This window comes from Microcaecilia unicolor, chromosome 1 (assembly GCF_901765095.1).
Source record: "Microcaecilia unicolor chromosome 1, aMicUni1.1, whole genome shotgun sequence".
In the NCBI taxonomy this organism is placed as follows: Eukaryota; Metazoa; Chordata; class Amphibia; order Gymnophiona; family Siphonopidae; genus Microcaecilia; species Microcaecilia unicolor.
Window position 1 is genome coordinate 631299886 of NC_044031.1, and position 15674 is coordinate 631315559.

Genomic DNA, 15674 nt, shown 5'->3' on the forward strand with positions numbered 1-15674 from the left:
GGTCGCTCCATGCCAGAGTGGTACGCAAGATCTTCCGAGCGTGGGGCACCCCCTCGGTGGACCTTTTCGCCTCTCAGACCAACCACAAGCTGCCTCTGTTCTGTTCCAGACTTCAGGCACACGGCAGGCTAGCGTCGGATGCCTTTCTCCTCCATTGGGGGACCGGCCTCCTGTATGCTTATCCTCCCATACCTTTGGTGGGGAAGACCTTACTGAAGCTCAAGCAAGACCGCGGCACCATGATTCTGATCGCGCCCTTTTGGCCCCGTCAGATCTGGTTCCCTCTTCTTCTGGAGTTGTCCTCCGAAAAACCGTGGAGATTGGAGTGTTTTCCGACTCTCATTTCGCAGAACGACGGAGCTTTGCTGCACCCCAACCTTCAGTCTCTGGCTCTCACGGCCTGGATGTTGAGGGCGTAGACTTCACTGCGTTGGGTCTGTCTGAGGGTGTCTCCCGGGTCTTGCTTGCCTCTAGGAAGGATTCCACTAAAAAGAGTTACTTTTTCAAGTGGAGGAGGTTTGTCGTGTGGTGTGAGAGCATGGCCCTAGAACCTCGTTCTTGCCCTGCACAGAACCTGCTTGAATACCTTCTGCACTTATCAGAGTCTGGCCTCAAGACCAACTCAGTAAGGAATCACCTTAGTGCGATTAGTGCTTACCATTATCGTGTGGAAGGCAAAGCCATCTCTGGAGAGCCTTTAGTCGTTCGATTCATGAGAGGCTTGCTTTTGTCAAAGCCCCCTATCAAGCCTCCTGCTGTGTCATGGGATCTCAACGTCGTCCTCACCCAGCTGATGAAACCTCCTTTTGAGCCACTGAATACCTGCCATCTGAAGTACTTGACCTGGAAGGTCATTTTCTTGGTGGCAGTTACTTCAGCTCGTAGGGTCAGTGAGCTTCAAGCCCTAGTAGCTCATGCTCCATATACCAAATTTCATCACAACAGAGTAGTGCTCCGCACCCACCCAAAGTTCCTGCCGAAGGTGGTGTCGGAGTTCCATCTTAACCAGTCAATTGTCTTGCCAACATTCTTCCCCAGGCCGCATACCCGCCCTGCTGAACGTCAGTTGCACACATTGGACTGCAAGAGAGCATTGGCCTTCTACTTGGAGCGGACACAGCCCAATAGACAGTCCGCCCAATTGTTTATTTCTTTCGACCCTAACAGGCTAGGGGTCGCTGTCGGGAAACGCACCATCTCCAATTGGCTAGCAGATTGCATTTCCTTCACTTACGCCCAGGCTGGGCTGACTCTTGAGGGTCATGTCACGGCTCATAGTGTCAGAGCCATGGCAGCGTCAGTGGCCCACTTGAAGTCAGCCACTATTGAAGAGATTTGCAAGGCTGCGACGTGGTCATCTGTCCACACATTCACATCACATTACTGCCTCCAGCAGGATACCCGACGCGACAGTCGGTTCGGGCAGTCGGTGCTGCAGAATCTGTTTGGGGTGTAAATCCAACTCCACCCTCCAGGACCCGAATTTATTCTGGTCAGGCTGCACTCTCAGTTAGTTGTTCTTCGTAGGTCAATTTCTGTTGTACCCTCGCCGTTGCGAGGTTCAATTGACCTGGGTTCTTGTTTTGAGTGAGCCTGAGAGCTAGGGATACCCCAGTCGTGAGAACAAGCAGCCTGCTTGTCCTCGGAGAAAGGGTATGATACATACCTGTAGCAGTTGTTCTCCGAGGACAGCAGGCTGATTGTTCTCACCTTCCCTCCCTCCTCCCCTTTGGAGTTGTGTGTTTCATATTTTTTGCTAGTCATTCAACTGGCGGGAGCGGTCGCGCACGGGCGGGAAGACGGCCGCGCATGCGCGGTGGGCGTGCCCTGCGTGCCGACCGTCCCGCGAAGCTTATTTCCGGTTGGTGGGGGCTGCCGCGGACGTCACCCCAGTCGTGAGAACAATCAGCCTGCTGTCCTCGGAGAACAACTGCTACAGGTATGTATCATACCCTTTACTACTACTAATACTTTCTATAACACTGCACCACACTGCACACAAACATTTAAGAGATAGTCCCTGCTCAACAGAGCTTACAATATATAACCTGCACAGAGTGGCAGGTGTGGCTCTGGACACCTTGTTAGGCAGACTGGACGGCTCATGCAGGTCTTTATCTGCTGTCATTTACTGTGTTACTGTGATTAAAACAGCATGGGTATTGAACAGGAGGATAAGGGATAAGAATGAAAAATTCCTAGGGCCCTGTTTACTAAGGCACGCTATCGTTTTTAGCATAAGCTAACACTAGAGACATCCAAAGGAATAAAGTGCACTCCATTTCAGTGCACATGGGATAAGAGCATGCTCTGTTTAACTGCATGCCGTACTTCGGTCCCGTTTTTGGCGCCATCAGTTTCTATGGGGACAAACTTCGGTTTAGCGCACCACTGATAAGTGCAAGATTCACTTATATGCATGGTTTAAGACCGCTCCTCTGCAGGAAAGACTCCGCATAAGCGCACGCACGGAATATGGAAGCCGATTGGCGCGTGACAACCAACAAGATTTCAAATTTACCGCCCGTTTAACTGCCACAGGCAGAATAAGCGAAAAAATGTTGTTAGAGTGTACACTGGAGTCGTCGTCAACTCCACTCATTAATTTATAGACCTCTATCATATCTCTGCAGCCGCTCCTCTCACCTCTCATGTCGCTGCGCTCCTCCGGGGTCTGCTCCAGGGGCAGTGACGTGAGAGGTGAGAGGAGCGGCTGCAGAGCCGACAGCCAATGCCTGATGGCTGCCTGCGGTGCCGCACTTGCTTTTTAAAAACATTTTTGGAGCTTTAAATAGCTCTTTTTGTTTTTGTACCGGTTGCTGCTGCTCAACAGGAGAAGCAGCAGTGGCCAGAAATTGGAGCTGGTGCCGCGTGTTTCGCGGGAGACTTGGCAGGTCTGTGTTGGGTGGGTGGGCCTGGAGGGAAAGTGGCTGGGCCTGGGCGGTGACCTTGGGGGGGGGGTGGAGGGGGGAGCAGTGGCTGCGGTGACCTCTTGGGGGGTGGAGGGGAGATCGGTGGCGACCTCGGGGGTGGGGTGGAGTGGTGAGCGCCGCGGCGGTGACCTTGGGGGAGGGGCCTGGCGGCGAGGGCTGCAGGGGCCGGGCCTCTTGCTGCTGTCATGCGGTTGGTCAGTGCTGCGTGTGACATCAGCCTGATCTACGGAGCCTAGCAGCCCAACTCTGAAGAAAGCCACGGACACAGGCAGCAAGATAGAATGTTGGAGGTGAGAATTATTATATAGAATAATATTAAAATGACAGAATTAGAGATTGGGACTTAAGAGAGTGGGAGAAGTACTTATTGAAAACCGATCATTGTGCCATTTGCTTATCCATACCTTTTGATTTTTCTTTCTTTGTGTGAATAATGAAAATAAAGGGCCTTTTTCTATAAAGTTTATGCTCCTATATTTACACTCAGCCATCTCCAGGAACAGATTGAGGTTGCACATTAGGAGGTCTTGAAGAATCTGTTATATATTGAGTTCTTACTATGGGTGGAAAGCCCTCCATTGGTATTCCTAATATTTCTCCAAAATATTTTTTAACATGTCTAAAGCAGGAATAAATGGAGATTTAGGAAAATTTATAAATCTTAAGATTATTCCTACGACCTTGATTTTCCAGGAATTCAAGTTTACGAACTTGAATATCCTTCTCTTTTATAAGCATTGTTGTAACATTCTGCAGTTGGGCAACTTCTCCCTTCAAAATTGTTATTTGATTTGCTTGATCCTGAATATTTTCGGACAGATTTTGAATAAATAGTCTGTTTCAATCTCATAACTTCTCCTTTAAAAGAGTTTGAAATAGATGTGAGAGTGGAGTTCAATCCTTGTATAGTGTCCCACAATGACTCCATCGTCACCACAGCTGGTCTCAACAAACCTCTGTTCCCACTGGAAGGTAAACCCCGAGCAGAAGAAGAGGAGAACAGCACTCCCGGTATCTCCTCCGCTGTCAATCCAGTCGGGGTTGGGGCGTTGCGAGGTCCTCCTCCCACAGCAAGCACTGGCTCATCAATCACCTCCACTCGCTGTAACTCCATCGGCGCCGAATCTCTCCCGGGTCGCGGGGGAGCTGTGCAAGAGGGAGGGCTCAGTGACACTCCCTCTATGCTATGATCCACGTCTGATGATGTGGAACCCATCGAGGCAAGCCTTTGTTCCCCAAGTGCTCTCACCCCAAAGTTTTCTAAAGTTGCTTGGCGCGTAGGAGGGATCGTTGCCGGGGTTGAGGAGGTAAGACCCCTAGCTTTCCCTTTTTGTTTCCCCATCATATCATATGGGGAAATCTCCTTAGCGTTTGGCTGCTTCAGATTTTCTCAGGAGATCAGAACACACAAGCTTCTCTAGATGCCATCTTGGATCCATGTTATTAGTTTTGTACTTAAAGTACTTTTAAGACTTTGTTTAAAGATTTGCCTTTTTGTGATTTAGTTCTATGGCTTTTTAGATTTGATCTTTTGTGATTCAAGAGGGATGCAAGTTTTGCTTTATCGCTCCCTAGGTATGTCCCATCATTTACTGTAATATTCCTCTGATATAAGTCACTCTTCTTTGATGTACTTTGAATAAGGCACACTGAATGTAGTTGCCACTGAATTCACAATTGCAGGTGGAATGCGGACACAACTAGTGACTTCAACCTAAGCTGCTCACGCATTCTGTTTGTTTTGTAGCACTCTGTTTATTACTTTTATAACTTAATCTGCATGGCTTCTATTTATGTTTTCATTTGAATTGTATCTTTATGATTTTCATCATTATTATTTACTAGTAAAAAAGGCCCGTTTCTGACAGAAATGAAATGGGCGCTAGCAAGGTTTTCCTTGGAGTGTGTATGTTTGAGAGAGAGTGTGTGTGAGAGAGATGGAGTGTGTGTGTCAGAGAGAGAATGAGAGACAGAGTGTGTGTGTGTGTGTGAGAGAGAGACGGAGAGGCATATTTTCAAAGCACTTAGCCTTCCAAAGTTCCATAGGTTTCTATGGAACTTTGGAAGGCTAAGTGCTTTGAAAATATGCCTCTCTAGAGTGTGATAGACAGAGAGTGTGTCAGAGAGAGTGTATGTGAGACAGTGTGTGTGTTCCCCCCCTCTCGCAGGTCCCCCACCCCCCCTCTCACAGGGCCCCCCTCCCCTCCCCACCCCTCTGGCCTCAGGACCCCTCCCCACCCCCCTCTCCCCTGCCCCCCCAGCCATCCATGTCCAGCGACCCTCCTCTCCCCATGCCCCCTCCAGCCACCCATGTCCAGCAACCCTCCCCTCCCCTGCGCATCAAACCCCCCTCGCCACCCGCAGCTGCCACTGGTAACGCTGTCTGGCTGCTGCTGCTGCTTCTCCTGTTGAGCAGCAGCGGCCGCTATAAAAAGAAAAAAAAAGCCATAAATGTTTTTAAACATCAAGCGCGGCACCACAGACAGCCATCAGGCATTGGCTGACGGCTGTGCAGCTGCTCCTCCTCTCGCCTCTCACGTCGCTGCGCTCCTCCGGGGTCTTACTCCAGGGGCAGTGGCGTGGAGGCGAGAGGAGGAGCGGCTGCAGAGCCGACAGCCAATGCCCGATGGCTGTCTGCGGTGCCGCACTTGATGTTTAAAAACATGTATTGCTTTTTTTTCTTTTTGTAGCGGCCGCTGCTGCTCAACAGAAGCAGCAGCGGCCAGACAGCATTACCAGTGGCAGCTGTGGGTGGCGAGGGGGTTTGATGCGCCGGGGGGAGGATGGGGGTGTTTGATGTGCCGGGGGGGGGGGGGGCTTGGGTGATGCACCGAGGGGGGAGTTGTCTGATGGCTGTTTACGGTGCCGCACGTGTCGATTTTTCATGCACCGCTCCCTGTCACTTGCTCGGAGCAAGTGGCAGGGAGCGGCGCACTCACAGCTGATTCCCAGGCAGGGGGAGGAGTAGGGAAACACGGTTTCCCTACTCTTCCCCCTGCCTGGGAATCAGGTGTGAGTGACGTCAGCCTGGCTACGGAGCCTAGCTCAGCAACTCCAGGAGCCACAGACACAGGTAGTCACTCAGAACGTTGGTGGTGAGAATTATTATATCGGATTGTTCTATTGTTTATTATTGATAGCTTATTACTTTACATAAGAACATAAAAATAGCCATACTGGGTCAGACCAGTGGTCCATGTAGCCTAGTGTCCTGCTTCCAGCAGTGACCAATCCAGGTCACAAGTACCTGGCAGAAACCCAAATAGTAGCAACATTCCATGCTACTAAAGGTTTGGACAGTGGCTTCCCAATGTCTGTCTCAATAGTAGATTATGAACTTTCCTCCATGAATTTGTCCAAACCTTTTTTAAACCCAGATACGCTAACTGTAGTTACTACATCTTCCAGCAAAGAGTTCCAGAGCTTAATGTGCATCACTTTCCATTTGTCCACATTAAACTTCATCTGCCATTTGGATGTCCAGTCTTCCTGCAATTTTTCACAGTCCATGTGTTTCAACAACCTTCGATAGTTTTGTGTAATCTGCAAATTTAATCACCTCACTTTGATACTAACTGTTTTGTGTCTGGTCTGCAGTTGCCCTGACACAGCCTTGTAGGTGAAACATGGCCACATCGGGCAGTTTTATTTGTGCATTAAAGCTTTTATACTTCTACTGCTGCTTTTGAGTTTGCTTGGTGGTCTGCTGTTATTATTGCTGGTCACTGTATCGCAGATCCCTGCCTCCCACCGATCCCTAATACCAGAGATGGCCTAAAAGTAGTCACCCTCTCCCACCAAGTCACCAGAACTACCAAGTTCCAGGAGGTAGGTAAATACTGGGCAAGAGATACTAGTAGAGGAAGAAAGAAAAACATGGAAGCACAGATTAAGTGGAAAATGCATGCTGACTCCCAGCTTATTCACTATACTCAGAACTGGTCACAGCACCTTCACTATGGCTTGGGAGGCAATTTGTACTAATCAGCCTCTTGGTGTTTATCAGGTCTAAGGGGGCAGGGATAGAAGAGATGAGGTCCATGGGAGGTGCAGGCTGACGGCCAGACCACAGGATTTCTGGTTTCTCGTGATTCGTGGAAGGGAGACAGAAGACAGCTCTTCTCTCTCTTTTCCACTTAAGTGCCATCTGCCACCTTACCTTGTTGGGTTTCCTCTTGTGCTGCAGCAGGAAAGCTGCTTCCCAGTTTTTCAGCAGGACTTTAAGCTGGCTGCATCTCTCTGTGGGCTCGCTGCTTGCAGGAGATGCAAATTCAGTCTGCATTTCACTAGAAAAGAAACCCCTGTGAGTGTCACAGTCCAGCTGAAGATGCAGGGACAACGGGGGGGGGGGGGGGGGGGGGGGGGGGGCTCTGGCTCATCACACAAAGAACCCAATCCTCACTCCTACTATCACATCCCACCACTCATTCACATACACCTCTATCCCAGGCCTTGTGTCTCCTCATGCACAGCTCCACCCTTGCGCACCCTCACATCTTCCCATACCCCTAGTCCCACACTCCCTTGCATTTCTCTATCCCGGGCCTTGTAATCACCTTCAGCCTTCAGTCTCAGGAACCCTAACATGCCCCTATACCCTTTGTGCCCCCTCGCCTGTATCTAAGAACATAAGAGCATAAGCAGTGCCATACTGGGATAGGCCAAAGGTCCATCAAGCCCAGCATCCTGTTTCCAACAGTGGCCAATACAGGTCCAAGTATCTGGTAAGATCCGAAGAGAGTAGAATAGATTTTATGCTGCTTGTCTCAGGAATAAGCAGTGGATTTTTCCAAGTCCATCATAATAGTGGCTTTTGGACTTTCCTTTTAAGAACTTAACTACACCTTTTTAAACCCTGCTAAGCTAACTGCATTTACGACACTCTCTGGCAATGAATTCCAGAATGTAATTGCACCTTATACTATGTTACCTTAAGTGTAGTGGTAGCACAGTAATCCACTTTAATGGTAATAAATAGAAATAAAACATAGAAAAGAAAATCAGATAAGCTTGAGTGAATTAGTTTTCTCAGATTTGTTTTACATTTACTACTTAGTAGCTTCATTGGTGCCCCTAGTCCTAGTATTTTTGGAAAGAGTAAACAAGTGATTCACATCTACCTGTTCCACTCCACTCAGTATTTTATAAACCTCTATCATATCTCCCCTCAGCCATCTCCAAGCTGAAGAGCCCTAACCGTTTTAGCCTTTCCTCATAGGGAAGTCACCCCATCCCCTTTATCATTTTCATCGCCCTTCTTTGTATCTTTTCTAATTCCACTATACCTTTTTTGACATGAGATGGACCAGAATTGTACACAGTATTCGAGGTGCTGTCACACCATGGAGCAGTACAAAGGTATTATAGCATTCTCATTTTTGTTTTCCATTTCTTTCCTAATAATACCTAACATTCTGTTTGCTTTCTTAGCAAGCAGCCACTGGACAACATTGATCCTTTTCCTGGGTGGTGATTTCGTAATGTGGAACCTTTGTATCTAGTAGCTGTAGTGGTTCGGGTTATTCTTTCCCACATGCATCACTTTGCACTTGCTGACATTAAATGCCATTTACCCACAGTCTACCCTGTGACACTGGTCTCGCGCCCCCTCAAGCACACCTCCTTCCAGCCCTCACAGTCTCACGATCCTCTCTCACCCTTCTCCTGTCCCGTCCGTCGCCGACTCAGAGACTACGCCGTCGCCGCTTCCGTGCCAGCCAGCCAGGAAAGCAACAAACCTGGTGCCAACGCCAGCAAGAACCAATCAGCAGAAGCCGGGAAGGAGGCCGACCCTTCGCCGGATGTTACGTCACCTTCGTGCTTTGATGTCATCATTCATCAAGCTAGTAGCTACCAGGAAATGAAAAGCGAAGAGGAAAAGAACTAGAAGACGAAGTAGAAAAGGTACAAAAGTAAAGCGAGAGGGAGAGAAAAGTCCTTGTGCTCTAATCCGAAGCATTCTTCTTCCTGGTACTAGATTCGAGAAATATTTCTTTTGTTCTGTCTCGCGCGCGTTCCCGTGTGTGTCTAGTTTGAGTTTTCTGTTTTTCCCGACTGTGGACTAAAGGGAGAAAACCCGGCCTGAGGCTGAGCTGCAGTTTCTTAAAGTCGCCCCCGATCTGCTGCTTTATGTGGATTCAGTTCTGTAGCACTGGTTCCAGATACAGCGAGATCCCCAGAATCGGGGGATACTATCTTGCAGGGCTTCCAAGAGACTGTGCCCCCAATCTCTGCCTCCCTCTCCTGCTCCCAGGCCGCCGGCGCCGCACTCCACAGTCTCCATCTACCTTCCCTCAGCTCCCTTCTGTCTGCCACCCAGCCCCCCCCCCCCCTCCCCCGGCATATTCTCGAAATTGGCAGCGCAACACCTTCTGTGTGAAAGCAGCAGATCGCCGCGGGCGGGCCTTCCTTCCTTCACTGTGTCTCGCCCTTGCGGAAATAGGAAGTTACATCAGAGGAGGACAGGACATAAATTGAGGTTGAAGGGGGGGCAGACTCAGGACTAATGTCAGGAAGTATTTTTGGATATGTGGAATGCCCTCCCGCAGGAGGTGGTGGAGATGAAAATGGTAATGGAATTCAAAAATGCGTGGGATAAACACAAGGAATCCTGTTTAGAAGGAATGGTTCCACGGAATCTTAGCGGAGATTGAGTGGCAACGCCGGTAATTGGAAACAAAACGGGAGCTGGGCAGACTTCTATGGTCTACACCCTGATCGTGACTAAATAGATAGGGATGGGCTGGAGTGTAAATTTTAAGGGGCTTCGATGTTAGCTTCAGAACTTAGTACAAGATCAGTACTGGGCAGACTTCTACGGTCTGTGCCCTGAGAAAGGCAAGGACAAATCAATCTCGGGTATACATATAAAGTATCACATACCATGTAAAATGAGTTTATCTTGTTGGGCAGACTGCATGGACCGTACAGGTCTTTATCTACCACTAGTAAAAGAGGCCCGTTTCTGTGTGAAATGAAACGGGCGCTAGCAAGGTTGTCTTCAGAGTTTTCCCTCCCCCCTCCCTCCAGGGCTCTCCTCCTTCCCCCCCCCCCCCCCCCCCCAGGGCTGGCCCCTCCCCTTCGAGTTCCAGGGCCGCCCTGCCGTGGTAAAAGAAACCACACTTTTTAAACCTACCTGTTCGCTGACGTGCGTCATGATGTTTCAGTTGCCACTACGCTATGCCCGCCTCCTTGTTCTGGGAATAGCTTACTGCCGCAGCAGCGGACGCCTCATCCGGCGGAGGGATATGTGACGCTGGCATCAGGCCTCCGCATGTTCACTAATGGACTGTTGCCTGCGCTGCAACTGCGCATGTGAAAAGAGCCCCAGGACCGAGAGCGTCCTCCGGAAAGGTAAAGTGTGTCTCGTCTCTTGCTTTCAGTGTTCCTGAAGAGTCACGGCATCTCGAGCTTCTTTTCTCCTTTCCCCCCACTCTTTCAGCAGACTTCTTAGCCCGGTGAAGTAGTTCCAGGAGGGGGGGGGGGGGGGGGGTGGCTGGGAACTCTTTTTTTTTTTTTGTCCCCTGAAATCTGTCGACATGGCGCTTCTTAAGGGAAAGTTTGGCATTTTGTGGCTGACGGAGTTGGCTGCGGGGGAGGAAATGGGAATGAAGGGATCGGTGGGGACAGCGCTTGGCCGACGTTTGTTCGCGGGGGGGGGGGGGGAGGCCTTGCTACAGCCTTTTTTTTTTTTTTTTTTTAGCTCTTCGGCCCTCTCACTTCCCGTTGGTCCGCCCTGTGACGTCATCACCAGGGTAGACCAATGGGAAGTGTGTTACGAACCCAGGCTTCCAGACGGATGTGCAAATTATTATATAGGATCATTTACTATGTGACACAGAAGGCACTGCGCTGCCGATTTCAAGATTTTTTTTTTTTAATGGAAGGGGTCGAATGGCAGACAGAAGGGAGCTGTGGGAAGGTAGGTGGAGACTAGGGACTGCGGCACCGGCGGCCTGGGAGCAGGAGAGGGCGAGAAATCCCGCCGCCGGGCCCTCCTTGGAGTCCCGGGCTCGGGGAATTTTGCCCCCCCCCCCCCCCCCCACACTCTTGGCAGCCCTGCTATCTTGGCGAGTATCCATGTCCTGTTCTGTAACAAAAGTTAATGTATGCTTGGAGTCTACAAGTAATCTTAGGGTGGGTGTGAAGCTGACCAGGAAGTCTGTAGTACTAACTGAGCGCCTTAGTAAGCAATGACAAATGCACTCGTGAAGAAAGATGGGGGACGTTACAGTGAAGAGAAAATCTATAGGTCAGCTAGAGAACAAAAGACCGGCGAGTTGGATATTGCGGCTGTACACCTAAGTACAAATTAAATTTCAAATGATAAATTCAAGTGTATTAAATTCAAGATTAAAAAGCAGTTCAAGCAGTTGAAAAAGTGCTGGATGGACCGTACAGATCTTTATGTGCCATCATTTAACTATGTTCTGTATCTGTGTACAACAGAGATACAGAATTTTCTTAAGAAATAGCTTTAATTCATGGCTGAAAAATTGTTGCAGACGATGGTTTTCAATACATTGACAACTCAGAAAGTAGAGAGCTGTTACAAGAGTATTTGGCATCCTAGGCAACCCCCTGAGCTTTAAGGCCCCTAGCCCACCAGCCAATATTTAATTCATCCTAACATCACAGTATTTTAAATATTAAACTTTGTTATTATATATGATTATTTGAATTTGTGTGGTTGGCAGGATATATTGTGTGACTGTTTCTTCCCTTTGCTGCTCCACCCTAAAGCTGCCACCCTAGATGACTGCCTAGTCTTGTCTAATGGTTAAGCTGGCCCTTGGGGATATATCTAGGGGAAAAGGATCTTTACTAATAGAGTGGTCAGTTCAGGTCATGAATACCTGGTAGGGACCTCAAAGGGGTACTCATGACCTAGATTAGCCAATACAGACAGACAAGACCCTTAATTGTCTGTATTTTTAGATTGTAAGCTCTTTTGAGCAGGGACTGTCTCTCTGTGTCAATTGTTCAGCGCTGCGTGCGTCTGGTAGCGCTATACAAATGCTAATAATAATAATAATCTCCACCTGCTGGTAGGCGGACTTAACCCACCAGTTCTGGATTCATCTACTGCGTTAAAGGAAAGAAAATTATCAGGTAAGACATAATTTTACCATTATACACTTGTATAGAAAAGTAATACAATATGCCCAAGTATGAAAGGAAAAATAATTACAACTCCCCTATACAAGATTTACAAAGTAGGAGGTCATTAGCTAAGTAAAAGAATAAATAACAACAACAACAACAAAAAGAGACCATAACTCAATTACTATTACTAATTAGACATAATTATCCTACACCTCAAGGTTATAATAAAGTTGCAGTCCGTTTAGTTGCTAAAAAGGCAGTAAGCTGGGACTGTTCCAAGAAGACTTATTTACAAGACTGAAACTTGACTACACTCTTGCATGGATATCTCAAAAAGAAAGTGGCTCCCAACTGAAGTACCCAAAGTCTCATTGTAATAAATTGTTTCCTCTGTCTCTGGGTATCCCTGGAGACATCAGGAAATACTCTAATTTTCATACCATAAAAACAAATCTTTGTGCCTAAAGAACATATTTAATAACTATTGTTTATCAGGAGATAAAACTAGAGTAGCAATCAGATTAGAACTGGTGACCATGTCTCTTAGACCGTGAGGTCAAAGATGTTCACAATTTATTAAAAAAATTAATAAAGAAATTACTAAAAAAAAAAAGAACTGGTGACCATCTCTACAGTAGATGAATCTAATATATCTGAAACATTCAGTGGTTCATCAAGATCTTGTGCTTCCAACTTCTTTTCAGAAATTTAATCTTGGGCAAATAATATACACTAGTAAAAGGGGGGATTTTATCCTCCGGAATCTGTAGCACTTCCAGCAAATACTTTTTCAACATTTCCCTTGGCACCAAGATAGAGTGGAAAATTTTAAAAATGCAAATTATCTCTCCTAGCAAAGTTCTCTAATACTAATATTTTTTTTCTTCTCAAATTAGTCAAATCTGTAATCAAAGTCATTTGAACATCTTCATCTCTTTCATGCCCTCAGTAACTAGAAGTTGTTGTTCAATAGACTGTTTTTTAAAATTATCTTTATCCACCAGATGCTCTAATTTCACCACTCTCTGTTGAAGAGAAATGTTCTGAGACAATGTAGACTTTCCCAAATCAACTAGAGTCTTCCATATAACCTCAAGGGTAAATTCGGAGGGGGTCATAGTAAGAACTATTCCGATTTGTGATGTGATAGACTTGGTGTTATTTTAGACCTCTGTTTTTCAATAAAGTCTTTTCTATTCAAAATATCTTTATTAAATCACCATATATTATAATGCAAATCGATACAAAGCTACGAACATTTAGCAAAACAAACAATGCAATAAACAAGGTGAGAACAATAGAGAAATCCCCCCCCCTAAAACCTCGAACCCGAAGTCCACCCTGCACCCCCTTCCACTTAATGTTGTAGATACACAAACCAAAAATATACCTTTAATCACCCCCACCCTCTTCTCACCCACCCAAATGGCCATCATTGTGTAAAACAGGCACAAAGGAGGACTCCCCACTAATGAAAGGATCCCTTCACAGCTCCAATGAATTTAAAAAAAATGAGAGCAAACTGTCATCGATAACATATTCAGATAAGAAGTCCACAACTTGAGAAATTTTCCTAGCCCTAAGTCCTCTAGTTTCCATACAATATTCTTTTTTTTTTTTTTAATTCGATTTTAGTTTCTTATTTTAGGTTGCAGTTATGTAGAAGAGTTTGGCAAGCAATCGTTTTAGTGAGATTAGATTATTGTAACTCTTTGTTACTAGGAATGCCAGTAGCTATGTGTCAAGCTGCCAGGCCGTGCAGAACTGAAATGCACATTTGACTAATCCTCCGAGATTTAAACACATCACACTGCTTCTTTGTTGTCTCCATTGGCTTCCAGTTGTTTGCAGAGTCAAATTTAAAATACTTTGTTTTATTTATGAGGGTTTTTTTTTTCAGGAGAAGCAGCATATTACTGCTTGTTTTCTTTTATTCCTTATGTGCCATCTAGATTATTGCAGTCAGAAAATAATTGAAAATTACAACTACCTTCATTTAAACAATACCACATGATGGAAACACACAAAAGATCTTTTACATTGCCAGATCCATTTGAATGGCACAAACTGGGAGATGGTTTCTAAAAACATTGTAACTCTTAGCCAACCTGATGATCATTTGAAGGCGCTAATTTTTTCACAAGCATTTAATATATAACTAGTATGCTGCTATTAAGTGTATTGATGAAAGATTTTTACTGTGATATGTTTTTGTAATATATTTATTTACATAGTACATATTTCCCTGGATTCTATATATGGTGCTCAAAACTGCAATAATTGGGCATTAACAATTATTTGGTAACAATTTGGATTTATACACGCATCTTGCTAAGTACTATTCTGTAAAGATGCATGCGTACATTTTTTAGGGTGCAACTGAAATGGAGGCGTGACCATGGGAGGGGCATGAGTGGGTCAGGAGCGTTCAATAAAAATGTGTGCAGTATTATAGAATTCGAGAGATCCGCGCTGATTTACACCAAGTTTCAGTTGGTGTAAATCCTTGCACTATTCTATAAACAGCGCCCATCTCAGAGCGCTGTTTATAGAAGAGTGATCAGCGCTAATTTTTTAGAACAGAGAATAGTGTGAATAATATTTTTACTAAAATAAAATATTAACTTTGTTAACATGTTCAGTAAATTGTAATCAGTAGTTCTTTACCTGTCCTGCATGTCTGTCTTGAATAGATTGTAAGCTCTGTAGAGAAGGGACTGTCTCTTATGTGTTTAGTGTTCAATGCTGCGTAAATCTAGTAGCGCTACAGAAATGATAAGTAGAAGTTTGCTAGCAATAGGGTTGAGGGGGTAAAAGAGATGAAGGGACGGGGAAGTGGTTTTAGTTTAAATATGTGAATTTACATCATCTATGCAAAGTGGAAGAGAACTGGGCAGACTGAATGGATAATTGATATCTGTCATTGCTGATGGTGTTGCTATCTGGTGTTTCTGTTTTGCAGAATCTAGCAGCATTTCCACAAAAAGGCTAAGAAGATGTTTCATGGAATATCCACCACGCAAGGGATGGGAGGTGAGCCCTTTCTCATTAATACAAATGCATTAAAAAATGCCATGGGGTTTGGAGAGATGGGCATAATGAGTTGCAGTGAATGGATGAGTTCTGTGACATCACCTAGCAGCTATGTTGGGGACCATATTTAGAACTTTTGCAGTACAAATGGTTAATTGCAGGGACTAAAGCAGACTCATTGCACACATGATCTCATTCTTTAAAATCATTTATAATAAAGAAAAAGCGTGAGCTTAGCTTCAAGCATTGTACTGGGAAATGTGTTCTAATGTTCCTGTGCTATTGACTATGTACCCGGGCTGTCTTCATCAAAACTCAACTGAAAATGATTTGTAATTCCAGTACTGAGCGACTGGAGGCCAGCCGGGCATCTGTGTGTGGAAAGCCAACTATAAACCAGTCTTGAATAATCTGGCTTATCTTTTTTCATTGTACAACATTTCAACATGCTCTTAGCCTCTTAAAAGCTGCTGCTATCAAAGCCTTACAGCAAAACGTTTCACGGATTAGAAATGGCTCTAAACAGTCAAAGGCTCAACTCCATTTTCTGTTTTTACAGTGGACTTTATTTTTTTTTTTGGCTCAAATTTTGAGGTGGATACC

General features: G+C 45.9%; 2 protein-coding genes across 4 annotated transcripts in view; one reads left to right on the forward strand and one right to left on the reverse strand.

Annotated features, from left to right (window-relative positions):
- Window positions 1-8705, reverse strand: part of RECQL4 (RecQ like helicase 4) — a 261221-nt gene extending 252516 nt beyond the window's left edge. Inside the window, exons 1-2 of the mRNA XM_030220936.1 lie at window positions 8591-8705; window positions 7093-7219 (exon numbers count right to left, since the gene is read on the reverse strand). Of these exons, the coding sequence (XP_030076796.1) occupies window positions 7093-7215 (123 nt within the window). The 5' untranslated portion in view covers window positions 7216-7219; window positions 8591-8705. The remainder of the gene's footprint in view (window positions 1-7092; window positions 7220-8590) is intronic.
- Window positions 8706-8752: 47 nt separating this feature from the next.
- Window positions 8753-15674, forward strand: part of VPS28 (VPS28 subunit of ESCRT-I) — a 40970-nt gene continuing 34048 nt past the window's right edge. Inside the window, exons 1-2 of one of the 3 annotated variants that reach the window (XM_030220949.1) lie at window positions 8753-8837; window positions 15001-15071. In XM_030220949.1, the coding sequence (XP_030076809.1) occupies window positions 15035-15071 (37 nt within the window). In that variant the 5' untranslated portion in view covers window positions 8753-8837; window positions 15001-15034. Of the gene's footprint in view, window positions 8904-12018; window positions 12045-15000; window positions 15072-15674 lie in introns of those variants that run through there. The other 2 variants (XM_030220959.1, XM_030220967.1) reach the window with 2 other exon arrangements.